This window comes from Epinephelus lanceolatus, chromosome 12, assembly GCF_041903045.1.
Source record: "Epinephelus lanceolatus isolate andai-2023 chromosome 12, ASM4190304v1, whole genome shotgun sequence".
NCBI classification, from domain to species: Eukaryota; Metazoa; Chordata; class Actinopteri; order Perciformes; family Serranidae; genus Epinephelus; species Epinephelus lanceolatus.
In genome coordinates, this window is record NC_135745.1 from 25,401,610 (window position 1) to 25,420,452 (window position 18,843).

An 18,843-nucleotide genomic window follows, 5' to 3' on the forward strand; every position below is an offset into this window, starting at 1 on the left:
TGAAACAATTGCAACAACATACAATATTACTTGAAAGGAAGAACAGTCTATTAACATTTTCAAAAAATATATTATTATTTATAAATTCTTGTATTCCACTGAACTCCTTGGCATTTTTTTTTAAATTTATTACTCATTTATTTATGTGTCTACATGTTACTGTGGGTTACTATAAGTGTGCAAGCCAAGCTGTTCAAATTGTCCCTGGTGAGATTAATGAAGTTGTCTGAATCCAAATTTGAATCCAGTCTTTCAGAAAACATCTTACTAATTTGTGAAGAAAAAGTTATTGACATTTTTTTTAATAAAAGAGGAGTTAAATACAAGTAGACAGGACAGAAATATACAAACTTCATTCTGTTGTGGTTAATGGTGCCATCTGCTATGAAAGTGCAACGTCAGCACTTCTGTTTTATGATTAATTTCAGTCACATTTGTTTTAACAAAGATGTTTTAACAAATAAAAAAATGTAAAAATGATTTTTGCAAATTTATTTTTTAAACATATTTTAAAATGTATATTTTTTAATATATATTTTTTCATATTTTTAAAATGGCATTACATTTGGTAAAAGGTGCATTATGACTAGCTTAGGACTTGAAACCCAAATATTAGGACTTGGGACTTGACTTGGGACTTTCCTATCTTAATCTGGAACTTGACTCGTAACTTGAATGCAAAGACTTGGTGCTTGCTTGACAATCTTGCAAACAAAAAGATTCATGCATAGCCAATATAACATAAAAACATTAAATATTTTTCTATTTGGTGCAATAACAATGTTGAATGGTCATTTCTCTGTTTAATTTCCTTTATCAAATCTGAAATCCCAATTTGTGTCAAAGGTAAAGCCACTTAAAGTACAACTTTAATACTTTCCTACATTTTCAGTTTTAATAAGGTCAGGAGAAAAAGGAAAATGACAGAGGAAAAAAGTTCATTTTACAGGATTTTTTTTTCTTTTACATATAAAGCAATCGAGGAAGTAAAGCCAATGTCAATAAAATACAATTAACCTGACCCTGAGGACCTGCAAAGCCCTGGCTTCTCCTGTAAATGCATTTTTCATTAACTTTAAAAACCAATCACACGTGAATTTGCATACCATCTGTGCTGCCATCAATCGATGTGTGCCAGGCAGAGAGTGAGAGTATTGATAGCACGTTTGCCTGAGGGCCCCTGCGTGAGCATGACTTCAAAGTAAATAAAGATCTTACATTTGCCCTCACTGATACTAAATTTTCCATCCCCCTGCTAAGAGCACCATAGAGCACCCTTTGCAAACAAAACACACAGATAATGGTTTACTCTTTGAACTCTTCCATGTGTGGTTTTTGTTCTGAAACATGAGAACTTTTAAAGAGAGAAAGAGACACACACAGGGAAACTGGACTGCTGCTGTCAGGGGTTTAAAGAGACTGACTGACATGGTAGAGTGGAAGCGAGGCATGGCATCTCGGGTGGCACTCTGATGTTGCACGTAGGCCTGTCTGACACGCTTCCCTTTGACATACTGCGAGACACTCAGTCTACATTTACATGTCAGCATAGCTGGAGTAAGCTACTGTTTATAGATTGTCTCCGATTTCCTTTAAGCGCTTAACAGTGCCTGTGTTTTGAATACAGACAAAGCATATAGGGTCTGCACGTACATTAGTACATGAAAGAGAAGGCCCTCAGTCTTTTTTGCATTGTAACCCTCACAAAAAGACTGTGTTTTGTTGGGGGTCCTTGTCCTGTGTCAGATGTCTGAGTTGACAGCAGTTCAGCAGTTCAACCAGTTCAGCCAGCCAGTTCAACCAAAATTGTTTCCTTCTAAATGCCTCAGAAAGTTTTAGTTAAATAACAGTTTTAAGCCATTTTGACTATTTATCCATTACTTTAAGCTGACATTTGCTACCTATTATCCATTATTTTTATTCATAAGCCTTTCTTTTAGCTAACAATTTTTACTTTTTATCCATTAGCCTTTCTTTTAGCTAACTTAACCATTTATCCATTAGTCTTTCTTTTGGCTAACTATTTTAGCTTTTTATCCACTACATTTAGCCAACTTTTTTAACTGCTTATCCATTAGCTTTTCTTTTAGCTAACTATTTTAACTGTTTATCCACCAGCCTTTCTTTCAGCTAACTATTTTAAATTTTCATCACTTTTAGCTAACTATTTTAACTTTTTATCCATTACTTTTAGCTAACAATTTTAGATGTTTATCCATTAGGCTACTTCAAGCTAACCGTTTTAACCATTAGCCTAGTTTAGGCTATAATTAGCCAACTTTATTAACTGCTTACCCATTAGCATTTCTTTTAGCTAACTATTTTTAACTGTTTATCAATTAGGCTAGCCTTTCTTTTAGCTAAATATTTTAACTTTTTATCCATTACTTCAAGCTAACAGTTTTAGCCATTAGCCTAGTTTAAGCTTCCATTTCAACCATTTATACATTACTTTTATTCAAATATCTTAACAGTTTATCCATTAGCCTTTCTTTTAGCTAACTATTTTAACTGTTTATCCACCAGCCTTTCTTTCAGCTAACTATTTTAAATTTTCATCACTTTTAGCTAACTATTTTAACTGTTTATCCATTAGCCTTTCTTTTAGCTAAATATTTTAACTTTTTATCCATTACTTTTAGCTAACAATTTTAGATGTTTATCCATTAGGCTACTTTAAGCTAACAGTTTTAACCATTAGCCTAGTCTAATCTACATTTTATTAACTGCTTATCCATTAGCGTTTATTTTAGCTAACTATTTTAACTGTTTATCCATTAGCCTTTCTTTTAGCTGAATATTTTAACTTTTTACTTCAAGCTAACAGTTTTAACCATTAGCCTAGTTTAAGCTTCAATTTTAACCATTTATACATTACTTTTATTCAAATATCTTAACAGTTTATCCATTAGCCTTCCTTTTAGCTAACTTTTTGAACTTTATATCCATTAGCTTTTATTTTAGCAAACTCATTAGTCTTTCTTTTAGCTAATTATTTTAACTCTTTATTCATTACTTTAAGCTAACAATTTCAACAAAGTATCCATTACTACTACATTACTATTTAAACTGTTTATCCATCAGCCATCCATCTTTTAGCTAATTATTATCTATAAGGCTAGTTATAGCTATTTCAGCTACTATTCATTACTTTTAACTATTCTGTTTATCTATTACTTTTAGCTACATATATTTAAACTAACATAATCCATTATTATTGTACTGGTACTTTTAGTCCACCACTATACATTATACACGATAGGCATTTTACACCACTCACCATATACACATTTCACGTATGCGCACACATGTGCACACATGCAGACGTGGAGAAACAAACACCATGATTACTTAGAAGACGCTATCTGGCCATCATGACATTTTGCTTTTAGACAGCTCAGTCACAACAGCCTGCCTTATCTGCATCCTCCATCAGTTCCACACGGTGGCCCCTCGTTGGAGAAGCCTGATGCCGATGTGGAGGGCAGTGTCTGGCGATGTTGAGCAGCTGTCTGCCTCGGTCAGGGTGGAGGGGGAAACACTGGGGCCTTATCGCTCCTGTAATACAGTGCAGTTTAGTGGGCGCAGAGGAAGCTGGGCCTGTGCTTACAGACTGTGACACTCACAGATCCTTACTGGAATTCACAACAAAATAACAATAGGACTGTGACTAATCTCATCTCTTGTCTGATGACAAGAAAAATAATAGTTTCAGTATGATACAGACATGGAGAAAAATATACATAGTAACACTGTAGGCGTTGAACACAGGCTTAGCAGTTTTCCATGTAAACATGTATAGCTTTATTGTTCATATCCTCTCAGATAAAGCTGTTATGGAAAGAGTAGTCCTGGTACAGAATGAACTGAAGTCTGGAAAATACAGTAACAGGGTTATTACCACAAAAATAACAGTCTTATCTTTAAATCATCAGCAGGGCCACATGTTATTTACCTTCATTTGAGCTACGTGTGTTAGTGAGAGGTAAATGACAACGTGCAACAATGAAGCTCTCATGTCAGATTCATATCTAAGCCCTGGGCGTAGATGACCTTTGATGGCATCTCAGGAGTTTACACTGTGCTGCAATATGAATGTTTTGTTTATCACACCCCTACAGATGTGGTAAATTTGATATTTTCATTTTGTGTAGGCCTCCCCTGGTTCTCTTTTTTTTTCTTATTCAGTCTCTTTCCCTCCACCACAGACTGTTTCACTGCAGTGCACGTTGAACATCTCCTCCCACGCACTGGCTCACTTTGACACACCAGAGAGCTACAGAGCTGAATGTTCTCCCCTTTCTCTGTCTCTGTGTCTCTCTGTGTCCTTGTGTCAAATAAGGACAATTATCGACCTGGGCAAAATCAAGAGAAGGACATGTGGATCAGACGTGATTTGGTTTACAGTAGGTCTTTATCTTGATCAGAGCGCCATGGAAGCAGATTTCACTGTGTTGACATCCACACTGCATATTAAATAAGTATGTTTACCTGGTGTTTGGATGGGCACAGGTTGTGTTTCTGCACATGCATAATCAATATGCACCAGTCTTCTTTTCCCCTCAGGTGTAGTCTCACATCTGTTATATCAGACAATTTTCAGTGTGTGTGTGTGTGTGTGTGAGCATCTGCCTTGGGGTGTCATGTTTGAGTGTGCATGTATGATCCCAGGGGTGTTTTTTTGTATCATTATTTAATAATTTATTTTTTTAGGGACAAACAAGGATGACAGCGTGCTCTTGTGTGCTGCTGCGTCCCCACAGGGATGTTCCCTTCCATGTCTGAACAATTCCCGGGCTCGTTGCATGCTGGGTACAGAGCCCTGAGGAATCAGCACAAATGTCAGGCTGGTGCCGCGTCTTCAAACGCATCATGATAAATACGATTTGACACAGACAAGTGCTGTACACAGAGGCTAATGTCCGAGGATGCGCTTATTTGTTGATCATGTACATCCAACGACAGCATATTTTTTTCAAAGGAATAATTCAGAATGCATTAATCACACAGAATTACCATAATATTTTAGTACTTCACATATCTAACTGTGACTTAAAAGGCAAAGGCTGATTACTTAAAGTTGGTGGTAAACACGGCATACATGGCCCCCTTTCCCCTCATGAAAAGGTCACAAAACCATGTCTTACATCTCGGGTGTGTTTTGACATTCGCCATGCATTTGCTCGCTCTGTGGATTATATAACTGCTGCCATACAAATTCTATGTATTTGCAGATATTTGAGACGGTTGCATGCAAAGGCAAATCCACGCTGAGAGGGAACAATGGCGTATCTGTGATGACTGCCGCCATGTTTGATAACTAGATGATTTGTGACATTTTCTGGGAAGGACACATCCTGTTATTGTCCTAATTCTGCATTTTCGATTCTGTGAAACACAAGACACACAAACACACACATACAAGAGGCCTTAGAGGAAGCTGACTGCCTCATCTGATCTTTTCCAGATCCATCATGTTCTTTAGAGCGGGGCAGAACCGTCTTTTTCACCGCACTTCCTTACTGTCTCAGCCACTCTGAGCTGATCCCTGCCATCCACACACACACACACACACACACACACACGCCTGGATCTCTATTGAATTATCCTGGAATGCCCTGTAGTGCCCTCTATTCCTGCAACTCACTGCCCTGTTAACTTCAGTCCTTACTGTCAACTCAACTAAAAACAAACAGCAGCTGGCCAGGAGAAACTCCAGGAAGACATTTGTTTTTATAAAGTGGATATGGAGAGAGCAGGTTTGTTTTGCTGGAAGTGGTTCTCTTCCTCTCTTGCCTTGGCCCCGGGCCGCGGGCCCTTTCAGAGTCTGGCTGGTAGAGTGGAGAGAGGAGGCTGACTGGCTGTCAACTGGATCCACTGGCAGCGAGAGCCTCCTGCCCAGTCTGAACCCAGGCGGTTCACAGACACGGCTGCCGGGGCCGGGGCAGTCTGCCTTCGCCCTGCTGACGTCAGTCACCAACAGACCACAGGACTTGTGTTAGAGTTTCAAACAAACTTGCTGCCCATTGCCATGGCAGTATGGACCACCACCATGGAAAACGCTCGTCCTCATCTGCGCCCGTGTTTACCATAAACAGTCACTTCATTTTTGCTGAATCTAAAGGAAGCAGAGGAGGGTTCAGGTTTCTGGTCTTCATCCAGACATCCACAAACTCCAAAGTAAACTCAATCTAACCTCTCCAAAGTACTCTTCAGAATGTTACCTGTCATTCATTAATTATACATCACACATGGAGCATACACAGTGCATTTATGTCAAACCATTTTGCATTGTGTCAGGAACAAAGGACATCTAGATTAGTCTTTCTCGGCGCTGGTCCATGAGTGCTGCCAGTTTTTCTCTCCTACCAGGTAATTTTCATAGCTAAGTAATGAGCACCTTTGAGCCTTGATGACCAGATGCATGCAATACCATACCTGCCAGACAAGCAGCACTCTGCATCTCGGGACCTGAGCTCAGAGCTAAGAGCAATCTAAGTAACAATCCAAAGTCCCGTCCACGGGTCCTCATACACTGATTTATTTATTTATTTTTAGATATTTTTTGGGCATTTTTAGCCTTTATTTGACAGGACAGACGAGCGCGAAAGGAGAGAGAGAGGGAGTGACATGCAGCAAAGGGCCACAGGCTGGAGTTGAACCCGGGCCGCTGCGGCAATAGCCTTGTACATGGGGCGCCTGCTCTACCACTAAGCCACCGACGCCCCATCATACACTGATTTATGATATGCAAACAACTGCTGTATTTGCTGTGTTTAAGTAGTTTACTCATACAACCTATTGTTAGAAAGCTACACTCTTGCAGGTTCTACAAATGCTTCTGTCAGACAAAAAACAAACAGTTCTAACTCACCTATGAAGCATTGTTGCTCTGACCTTTTGATGGACACCTCACTTGAGCCAACAGGAGCTTCCGTGCTGTCATTATTGGCTTTAATAGCTAACGATGGCCTGTACTGAAAGGAAGTGCCTGCCTTATTTACTTGGGTCAGTGGCTTATGGGTCTTGTAGTTAATGACACTCCTCACCTCTACAGGAGGTTTGAGCTCCTTCCTAGCAACATAGACATGAACAGACATGTCATCAGTGTTATCAATTTGGGTTTTCTAGAAGTGTTTTTATAAACAGTAAGCTCCTGAATAGACATTTCTGTCCGTGGTGATTTGTTTTTCACTTACAGTAAGACATTTAGTGCATTGTTTCCCTCTCTTTTTTAAAAGGGAAAACGTGGGAAAAGGCTTATTTTCGGTGATATTGTTATCTACTTTGAATTTGGACAATGTAAGGCCTTATGCTATGGTCCCATTGTGTTTCTCAGCCAATACCTCCCAGTTCTTGTCATTTGTAGTATTGTTTTATCAAGAAAATATTCAGGCAAAGATAAAAAAATATGTTTATCAGTGTGTTGAAACTTATATTACTCTATGATGATAGCAGTTCGATAGCTCATTCTGACTGTTAGGGAAAAAATTTCAGTGTCGCCTTTCCAATGAGACCATGCACGTACATGTACTGAGGATGGAACAAGAACAGCTTTCAGGTTCTTTTGGGTATGAATTGGATAATTGGTGAATTTATGTGAATCTGACAGCACTGTTGATGAATGGTATTTATCAACCCCAAAGAGAAAATCTAAATCACTGCACAGAATGGAAACTTCGAACACATTGTCAGAAGACTGAGCTTTCACGTAACACAAGGAGCAGTAAAGATGAGATTACATCAGTAAATGTCTTCCCTCCTTTGTTTTGTTAAACCTACTCAGAAACTGAAATCTTTTAAAGAAATCTCTGACTCTGTGCCAATTCTACCCAGCATGCCCTCCTACTGATCACGTATTCCAGATGCTTATCTGTTTGGGTCAAGGTGCTCATGGCCATGGGAGAGTGAATGCCCTGAGGGCCCAGCACATACCATCACTATCTCTGCCCTTCCTGTTTACATTGCTGGATCAGTGTCCAGCAGTTACTGAGCTCAAATCAGAGGGAAGAGATATCGCTGGTGTCGCAGGTGTCACTGCAGGGAAGTGACTAAAGACTCAATCATTTTGTTTTCCTGCTTCTGTCATTTCCACCCGGTTTTCCCCTCGAAGTTGCAAAACTGGAACTATGACGCCAACGAAACCACATCAGTCAGTTTATTATTGTTGTTATTGCAGGATCATGTTTGTGAATGTGGCTCAGACAATTGGGCTAATTAAAATAGCGTTGTCGTGAATATAGCCAAGATAAACAGCACCTGGCTGTCTTTAAGTCTTGATACATCGGTAAGGAATCACTCCTTCTATACAGGATATACTGTGTCTGTATATATATATATATATATACATACATATAATTCTTGTGATTTATTTGCTAATGTGATCCAAAAACACACAGACCAGAAAATTCTGTAATACATGCCCATTTTAATAATTTGATAGAAAACATTTGTTGAGCACAACTTACACCATTTTACCATATATTGTGAGGAAAACACTGAAAAAATATATTTGAAACAATGTTATATATTTCAGCAAATATTCCTTTAGCTGTACAATGACCCGTCACCGTACACAATATACTGCAGTAAATATCCAGCCTTCATAATCCGCCAGGAACAAAAGCCAGACTTCTTCTGCGCCTCACATGAGGCGTCGTTGGTTCAGACTGTACAAACGTATCTGGCGGGATTTTTCAAAACAAACATTTCAAATTGTCAAAATTGAGCTGCATAACTTCATGTTACGGTCTTATAGCAAAACAGCTTGCTTCAATACAATAAAACAGAACCACCAGACAAGTTCAGTCAAACTGTGATTTGACACGTGGTAGTGCATATAAATAATAACAAATATACAGGGAATATTAACAATCAATAACAATATCATCAGATACAAGGAGAAAGGTAATAAATACACTGTTACAAACAGCTGAGGGGTCGGCACAACACAGCTGGGTGCAACGAGATTGTGCAACTCTGTGACCACGTGCATACACGCTCACATGCACACACACACACTCACACGCACACACACACACACACACATACACATGTGGGAGATATCGTGTCATGACGCGAAATCACCCCCCCCACCCTTTATTCTGAAGGTTGCACCTTACAATGTGGTACCTTTAAGGTAGTGTTGGACAGATCAGCAACCAGCTGCAGAACTGTCGACATATTCAAAGTGCTGGAATAAAAACTATGTGATACAATTATTCTATTACTATCAGGTGTCTGTTTTTTAAAATGTGCACACAGTCTTACAGTCATTCAAAGTTCAACATGAGTCTAAAGCCTGTTCACGACAATGCTGTTGAACACAACGGGTATGTGTGCGAGCTGATGAAACAGGGATGACACGGTGGAAATAGATTTCCATACAGGAATAGACGGGAGATTTCTAACCTTTATCTTGGATATATTTGGTGAAATTTAATTAATAATTTAATTTGCCTGAACTCCTCATCCAGCTACACGACAACATCAGGGATCAATCTGTGTCTGGTTGGAAGTTTATTTAATTACACTAGTGATTCTTCAAGCATGGGATCACACTCTTTAGAGATGGCAGTGAAATCATCAAAGTGCTTTTATTCAAGGAATTTGATCAATGAGATATTTAATTGCTTGTGAAATGAATTATTGGGAGAAAAACAGTTGAAAGAAATCTAATTATTTTGGTTTTACATGTTGACTATAATGTAAATTACTGATGCTGTCCACGCTCTCTGCTCTATGCCACAAAGTGCAAATTGTGCTGGGAAGTCGTCTGATTTTAGAAATACATCCACCGAACACTTTTTGTGAGAACGAGCTTATACTATTGCCAGAACATTAGGAAGACCGTGTGAGACAAATGTGTCCTCTTTGTAGAAAATCTGACACATTTTACAGCTACATGAATGTGTTCAATAAATTATAAAAACACTTACAAAAAGACACGGTTGTTAAAAAAAGGCACACAACTTATTTTTTTTAGACAAGTGTTAGAAAAAACTACTTGGGTACAAATGACTTGCTGACCAGTAGTTTTTGGTTGGACGCTTCACCAGGTGGCATCCAGTCCCGACACAATACAAAGAATTGTAATGAACATAAAAAACGTCCTGAAGTGCAAGTTTGGAATTTTTACTAGTCCCAGTACACCGATACATAAAGTCCACTTCACCGTCTTTGTCTGTGAGGTTCAGCCCTGCCCCTGCAGTCTGACAGTCCTTTAAAGAACAGACCTCGTCCAGCTCCCTTCTAGGGGGGGGCTCAAAAACAAACTGCCACAGGGTTTCCTAACCTCGTTTGCAGGGGTGCCCCACATTCAGTCAGGCCCTCTTTGCCAGGCAGCTCCAAAGAGCCAGATTGCAGGATTGCTCTACTGCAATTAAATGATTTCTGCCAAAACAGCAAAACTTGCTGCACGCTAAAGTCACCATCAGTTCGGCTATGTTTCCGCCGGGGAGACGTCGCGTGTTGCCATTTCAACCCCGTCCTGATCAGAGGGATGGTCTTGGAGTATTACGCCGTCAGCAGTCTCCATTATTGCGCTCTCCCTGTCGCCACCCTGGTCATCCAGTGTCAGTTCAAACTGAAATTTGCTCGCCACAGGTCCACCTTCCACCTCCCCATGTGGGCCGCCCTCCCCGTCGCTGGTGTAGAAAGGAGGGGAGGGACTCTGGGGGATCATGCTCTGGTACCAGTTCCTGTTGTCCTCCAGAGTGTCCAGGATGTCCTGGGCGTCAGGGTGGACTAAATCGGCCCACGTCTCCCACAGAGGGTGGACAATGTAGTCGATGAAGCCAACCTAGAAAAGATAACAAGGGATAACGTAAGTAAAACAAAAAAATAACAACAATATCCACTGTATATTTTTGGACCTGCATGTGTTCTTGTTCTCTACCTGTGTTCTCTCCACCGAAGCTGTGTGTTTGTCGCACATCGGACTGATCTCCATCCCCCTCTCCCTCTCTCTGTCTCCCTGGTGGAAGAACTCGTCCATGATCCTGTCTGTCCACTGGCGGTACAGATCCAGAGGTTTGGTTGGGTTGCTCAGGTCGGCACAATGAACCATGTTACGCAAAACCTGCAGGAAAAAAAGAAAACATCAGCATCTTGAAACTCTTTCAAGTGTACCAAACTGCCACGGCTGAAACATGAGGCCAACACGGTATGTGCCAAAAACTTCTGTTTCTTAAATGGCCACTTGAAGCTGGCTCCAAAAGCGAGTCATTTATACGAGCGTGCCTCTCACCTGCATCCTGTCTGTGTAGTTGTCCAGCAGCAGGACTCCAGAGCTGGTCACCTTCTTGGTTTCCACCATCGTCTTCAAGTTAGCCAGCAGGCTCATGTGTTTCGACATGTCAGTCGCCAATACCTGGATGAGAGAACGACACGGAGAGTGATGTAAGAAATAATTCAGGAGGGAAGCAATAAAGTAGTTACTCTGAAAGCCAAAACGCAACATCAGGCAGATATGCAGACGTTTCCTCACCATGTCGATGACCATCCTCCGGAGCGTCTGCCTCTGCTTCTTGGTTAGGTTTTGGAAGATGTCGCAGTTGTCCTCCTGCAGCAGCTTGAAGCCCACGGCCAGGTGGTGGTTCTCCAGCACTGACTCATCGTTGTACATCAGAGCCAGCTCAGAGTCTGAAGGCATAAGGAGGAAGGGAGAAATGACAGGAAGAGAGAAATTAAATGGAGCTCTCGCTTTTTAAACTCAAGTCAGGTAACTATGGTAACCATGCAATGTCCCTAAAACCCCAGATCCCATTAAACCATGCAGATATTTCTGCCTGTTTTGTAAATGTAGACTAAATAAATCTGTGTTTGTTTTTAACAAACAGTAAGTGCCAGTGAAGAGGACTTACTGGTGTTGATGAGGAACTGGTTGGACACTCCTGGGTGGTCCACGTCGTGAATGGCTGCGGCAAAAATGGCTGCCAAGATCTCCAGATCTGTGAAGACCGCCTGCGTTGGAGGAGAAGGAAGAAGAATACAAAGGGATGAGCTTCACTGTCGGTAAACTGCCCAAACAAGGTAAGGTATTAAACAATCGCTCGAGGCCAATCCTTCCATGTGTCATTCTCTCTGGCATGCAGTTTCAGGGGCATGCCAGTTTTGGTGACGGTGATGCCAGCCACCTCATTAAAGCATACTACTTGAGAAAAAGGTGTGGGCGATCGATCATGCCACACTTAAATGGTGTCACATGCAAATCACATAAGTGAGTGTAACTTAAAGGGATAGGTTGGATCTTTTGAAATGGGGTTGTGCGAGTTACTTATTCACGGTTCATGTGTTACATAAAGTAGATGACGGTCGGCGCACTCCTAGCTTGAAAAAACAAGCAGGAGCACCGCCACTGAAGCTAAGCAATGTACTGCTGTGGATGGGGTAGCAGAAAAATGTATTTTAACCACCTAAAAAATTCAATATCAGTTAAGTGTAGGCTTTATTTAATATATTTTTACTGCTTTACCTGGCGGCAGACAGTGATTTCTGACTGAACTGAAGCCGTTTCAAAGCCAGACCCCATTGAGAAAAACAGTAATTTAACATAGCTGAACACAGGAGCTGCTGGTCCACTGCAGCCTCCATCAGTTAGTTTGTTTATGTTATTTTGTGACTTCGGCATTTAAAAGGGTTAGTTCAGATTCACCAATATCACACAATAATAGAAAGAAACTAACTAATCGAGGCAGCAGTACCAACAGTTTCTGTGTTCTGCAATGTTAAATTACCATTTTTCTCAATGGAGTCTGGCTTAGAAGAAAGCGATACAACGGCCTCAGTGTCCCTTTTAAATTCCTTTAATTTAAAGCCAATTCAACAACAACAGAAAGCATGCAAAATGTAGATATTTGTAACTGTACTTTGATGCTAAAAACATGGTGAGAAACGTGACTTACATCAAGTGCAGGGGTTGACAGGAGGATGTGTGTTGACTGGGCCACGTCAGCAGCGTGTAGGCTGTTGTGGTAGGCCACATCGGAGTGATAGTGGCCCTCCAAGGTCAGCATGAACGTCACAAAGGTGTCTGTTGGAATCTTGAACGTCCTCATGAGGTCTCGCTCCTGCGTGCGACACAGAGGAGGAAAATGAGAAAAAAAAAAAGTACAGCAAGATTCCTAACTGAAGATGCTGCAGCGTGTCTTTTGTGTTTTCAAGCATCTCTTACAGTTGATGCGTTCGCCCGCAGACTACTGATCTGACCTTCAATTCTTAAAACCGTATCCGGCAAATTGTGAATCATATACTACAGAGGAGGCTGAAAATGAAAACAGTTTGCTCTCCTGCCAGGATGATTCACAGCTAGAAATCAATTTCAAGTGCTAATGTCCCTCTAGCAGATGTCCCTGTAGTGATACTGACAGCTTAACGTAACAGAAAACATACTGCGTGTGCTGACGTGGGCTGAGCCTCGTGTCTTCTATAGCCGTATCTATTTCACACATTTGGTTTTTTCAATGAGCTCTTTCTGAGGTGGAAGATGAAGGCGGATGAAGAGGCGAGGCGCTCACCTGGAAGATGGTGTACATGATGCACGTGAGTGGTCTGTTGTGGGAGTGCTCCGCCACCTTGAAGATATTCAGGCCCCATTTGTTGATGTCTTCCAGGTCCTGTTAGAAAACAGAAACAACCGTGAGCGTCTCAGACGATTACACAGCTTTCTTTTTGATTACATGTTTTATTTTTTCTCTGTCCATCGCTTACCTTCGACAGCAGCTCCTCCTGGTCCGTTTTGACCCCGAAACGATTGCTGGAGCTTCCAGAGATGCTGGGCGTGTGGCTGACCTTCCTCACCCCGCTGATCTGAGTCATCATCCCACCCTGCTGCTGCTGCTGCTGCTGCTGTTGCTGCTGCTGGCCCTGCCTCCTCTTCCTTTCCCTCGACTTGGGAACAGGACACGGAAGCTCCAACTCATTCTGCTTGTCTGGAGAAAACAGAAATAAAGGACACAAAAGATTAAAACGATGCATGCGGCTCTGGGATACTGTACAAGCATGTATAAACCTGAGTAAACAAAGTTAACACGGGGAGATAGTTGACCTCTCACACCTACGTGACAACACATTAAAGCTGCACTGACGGCTGCTTAATTAGCAAGCAATCCTTCAGTTACACTTAACTTTGCTAAAAATAAATTTCCCTTGACAGCGATAAAGCAGAAGAATAAGAAGGGCCAAGAAGTACTGATGAGATGTTATGATATCCCACAATACTGCAGTGTGCCGTGCATTCCTAGAAACTGAGCCCTGTTGTAATAACAATCCACAGAAACGTGGAAAGCTGGCTCACATTAGGCCTAAGTGTTTATGTCCTGTTATGTTGCGGGTTTGTTTGGTGCATGTGATTCTGTCTGTGGGCTGAATGAGATTTTCACATGCTCTACGCAGCTGACAGTATGTGCGTAAGCGCAAGACTCTCTCAGTGTGAATATGTGCACCGCAGTGAGAGAAAAATATCTCAGCTGCATCCTCTGTGAAGCACAGGAAGAAAATGCTCTCGCTCCACCTGACAGGTGTGAGCTGCAACACAGATGACGACAAAAGCACTGAGCTTCAAAGGCGAGTTTCTCTCTGCGCTCCACCACAAGCAGCTGCAGAAATCGCTTTTTGCTGCAGCACTTCTATTGTTAGGCGAGGTACAGTTCCTTCGCTGTGCATCCAGCCTCGCTGCCCTTTTAAGCGAGAAGATGGAGGCATGTTTACTGGCAAGAGCAGAACACTGGTCTGCACACAGCCCTGATAACCTGGCTGCGTGTATGCTGGTGGTGAGTTGGATGGGAAGGTGGAAAACCTGAGGGGCAGACCGGCTGGCCGTGAGTCACGAAACGCCGCCGGGCTTTTAAGAGACAAGGAAACACTGCTGGCCTGTTGATGAATAATGCAGTGGCTATCTGGACCTGATGGCACTATGTGCACACAAACTCTCCAACCATGCACAGACACATTCCCCCTCTCCTCTACTGATCTCACTGAAGTCTTCCCCGAGTATACCCCCTCCTCCTCCTCCTCCCTCCCTCCACATCTCTCTGCAGTCAGAGCAAGGGGACTCTCTGTCTCTCCCCCTCCAGACCAGATCAGACTGGTTTGAGAGCAGTGGAGCAAATACAGTAGAGTTTCTCTGCTACTTAGCACATGCTTGGGTAACCTGCCAACCTCTGCCGCATATAGACGGCAAGTGTCACTCCTGAAAGATGTTGGTTCCTTTAAAATCTTATTAACATGTGTGTGTGAGTACGTGCTGCAGTGCTCACCAAGGAAGGTGTTGGAGATGTACTCTGACACTTGGTTGCCTGAGCGACTCATCTCAGACAGGTGGCTTAGCTCCCGGTTCAGCATCCTCTTGAACTGGAGGCATAAAGAAAACAACATACATAAGGTTAAATGACCTATACGAGAACATAGACATTCATTCATTAATGTTAGTGCTGTTTCCGTGCAGGGGAATAAAGCATTTCCTGTTATTTTCCACTGGAGTATGTCCCATGAGAACAGCCTGTTTTTTTGCTATGCGCCATATAAGGTTTGTGTTTGTGTCTTTTTGATGCTGGTTTGAGTTAGCTGCTGAGACACTTGGCTGCTGAGCATTTCAACAAACAAAATGCAGTGCAAATACACAAGATAGTGTCATGTTTATGCTGAGGGAAACTAAATGCGGCAATTTTTCTCAGTGCATGCTGCCACTGAGCTCCAGCAGGACACCAGAATCAGTTTAATCTGATCAAACACGTCCGAGTGTGTAATCGAAATGCAACTGAATCAATGCACAAGGACATTTCGCCAGCTGCAGTGAACAGACGTCAATGTACAGTTTGTGCATGCACACACACACATACACACACACACACACACACACACACACACACACACACACACACACAGAGTCCCATCTACTCTCCTCTGGGACACACCTTGATGTATCCCCAGGACACAGAGAACAGGTAGTTGGCCTCAGGCATGGTGCTGAGCTGTGCTGAGCCCCTGGCGCTCCCCAGCAGAAGCCCTATACGCTCCTCTCTGAGTGGACCCCCAAGGCTGAGCTCAGCCCTTCAACCTGAAGCCCGAAGCGCCAACGAATCCCCACCTTCCAACGGTCGAGTATGGTTTACAAAAGAAAAAAAAAAAAAAAAAAAAGCCCCAGCTGAACTCTCCAGAGAGGGGCTGTGGCGGACCCCTACATCCCCGGCCAAATGCGCCTCCTCATAGCATCGCCCACTGTTTTTCCAAGCCTCTGGCGAGAGCGATGGAATCCCCCTGGATGAAATCAATATTTCCTCTCCCTTTCTTCGGTTCTCGCTCCCTCTGTCCGTCTCTCTAAACCTCTTTCTCCTCCTGCCACCCTCCAAATGTTATCCGGTGACAAGCGGGGGGGAAATCCAGCCTTCCCAATCCCAGATTGAGCAAGGCAGGGAGGAAGGGCAGGCTCTGAGACAGAGGGAGAAAGGAAAGGAGGGACGGAGAAAGGCGGGGGGGGGGGGGGGGGGGGTGGTGCGCTCTAGCTGTAGAGTCCCCTGTGGCTGAGAGGCTGATGGAGTCTCTCTATCTCTCTGCCTCCCACCCTCGCTGAACACTGAGCCATGCACAACACTGCAGAAAATTTGGAGAATCCCTCCACATCTTTCTCTCACTATTTTTCTGTTTCTCCTTCGCTCCTCTTTCACCCCCCTCCTGCTATCTCTTTCACACCCCCCCCCCCCCCCCCCCCCCCATCTCAGTCTCCCTCCCCTCTCCATCGGCTCCCCCTGCTCAATAATGCAGAACAGATCCAACGCATACTGCGCAATGTGAGGCTTCAAAGCACCAGAGCGTTTATCACATGGGTGAGGAGACACCGGGTACTAATTCACCAGCCCTTTTCTCATAAGCCGCTACAGACGCCACACTACATCATCATCATTACAGAACATTTTAATGACCTGCTCTCGTTCTCAGTTTCAGCTACTGTCTACAATATTTTCCAAAAAAACAACATGTTTCCTGTCTCGCTGCAGCAGACACACAAACGATTGCAGACAAACAGATGAAAGAGTTTTCAGTCTGCCGCCCACCAGTGTACTGCCAATTGCACGACAACCTGAACGCCATGGCAACAGAGTCACGTGGCTCCCCTCCATCGTTCTCACGGTGGTCCCCGCTCTAAACTCGTTGCATCACATCACATACACACAAGCATGTACAACACATTGAATACACAATCTGCAGAGATGCGCTACATCAACACAACCAGGCGAGACACAGAAACACACAGACACAGGTTCTGTTAAAGAAGGGAGATTGTGACGCAAAGATTAATCTGTTGATTATTTTCTTGATTTGTTGTGTCAAATGTCAAAAAATGGTGACAAACGTCCCAAAGCCCAGGATGATGTGCTCTGATGTCCATAATCCAAAGATATTCAGTTTAGTGTCATACAGAGGAAAGAAACCAGAGAATATTCACATTTTTGAAGCTGTAATCAAAGAATTTTGGCTTTTTTCTCCTTGTTAAACTACTAAAACTGATTAATCAATAATCAGATTAGCGTACGACTTATTTAATACTTGACAACTAATCGATTTATTGTTGCAGCTGTAATGGAAAAAAGCTTTTTTAGTCAAAAGAGAGAAGCACTGATGCAAACCCACATCCTAATCTTCATAATGAACTCAAAGGGATAATGGTGCAATCAATGCTTTATCCTGAAAATGTGATTGTAATTTCTTGTTTTTACAATGTCTTCAAAAACCCCGGCCACGATGATGCCTTCTGCCAGGACTTTTCCTCCTTACAATGGGGTCTTTTCTCTTCTGGTCTCAACAGCTGTCTAATAGCTGTCAAGCAGACAGCTAACATCTACTTGACTGTGAAACTTGAATACCGCTTTCAAAGCGTTGGCTGCACTCAAAACCCAGACTGCCAGAGGCAGTCCATAAAAATCAAAGACAAAAAGGACAAAAAAAAATTGAGCTTGGAATCAGAGGGCTTTATTCCATTCAAAGGGAACCTGTAATTGATTCTTCAAAGCAGCGGAAATGTGCGGATTTGTGCGACCTCTAGGAAATGAATGAGGCGTGCACAGCCACAGTGCAGTCACTCGAGGTCATACAGTTTAGCTCAGATGCCCGGCATACGCTCGCGGCGTGGTGACATGTCTGTGAGTGTGTTCAAGACAATAGATTACTCAATGTATGCTGCTCACTCATACATCCTATTACGTTGGCAGAGTGCTCACACACGTCTTAGGTAACCTAGAGAAGTTTCATAAACTCAGAAAAACGTGGTTAGTTCTCAGAAGAGGATGAGCTGATGCCTCGTAAAGTTTGAATATTCAAAATAGGTGCACACTGGAGGTATTGTCTCGCAAAATGGCAATGTAAATGTGTGTTTGGGTGTAAGCCAAAACACCTGAACTCATTTTAAGTAGGAAAATAAGTGTTAAATGTTTTTTATGCTAAATATGTCACCAAACTACTGCCTCACTGACCTGAATCCTAAAACAACCATGCAAAACAGGAAAATCTCAATGAAATTACTTCAATAAAGTCAACATTTCAGCATGTTTTTTTTAAGAGAAGTTACCTTTAAAAAATTGATTTAATGTATTCTTAGATAAATCACACTCTCCATATGGCAGCCCACACTCCCTGAAGCACAATCTAAGCGTCTCCAAAACAAACTCACCTTCTTCCAACCCGTATGCATCCCAAGGTTTTGCCTCTGTTTTTCAGAACAACATAGTCCCATTGTCACTTAACAAAAAAACACAACTGTAAGAAAATCCTTTAAAAGTTTTAAAAGCTACAACTCTATCTCAGTGCGTCTCAGACTCTGCCTGCTTCCTCTCTCTATTCACAAGTGGA

At 42.3% G+C, this 18,843-nt stretch overlaps 1 protein-coding gene across 3 annotated transcripts in view; it reads right to left on the reverse strand.

The window, feature by feature from the left end:
• Positions 1-8,408: 8,408 nt before the first annotated feature.
• Positions 8,409-18,843, reverse strand: part of LOC117272000 (3',5'-cyclic-AMP phosphodiesterase 4B-like) — a 101,224-nt gene continuing 90,789 nt past the window's right edge. For all 3 annotated transcript variants that reach the window (XM_078173161.1, XM_078173162.1, XM_078173163.1), the window contains 9 exons: positions 15,258-15,351; positions 13,711-13,931; positions 13,518-13,616; positions 12,906-13,070; positions 11,865-11,964; positions 11,489-11,643; positions 11,249-11,371; positions 10,898-11,080; positions 8,409-10,801 (listed from right to left, as the gene is read on the reverse strand). In XM_078173161.1, coding sequence (XP_078029287.1) covers positions 10,442-10,801; positions 10,898-11,080; positions 11,249-11,371; positions 11,489-11,643; positions 11,865-11,964; positions 12,906-13,070; positions 13,518-13,616; positions 13,711-13,931; positions 15,258-15,351 — 1,500 coding nt within the window. In that variant the 3' untranslated portion in view covers positions 8,409-10,441. The remainder of the gene's footprint in view (positions 10,802-10,897; positions 11,081-11,248; positions 11,372-11,488; positions 11,644-11,864; positions 11,965-12,905; positions 13,071-13,517; positions 13,617-13,710; positions 13,932-15,257; positions 15,352-18,843) is intronic.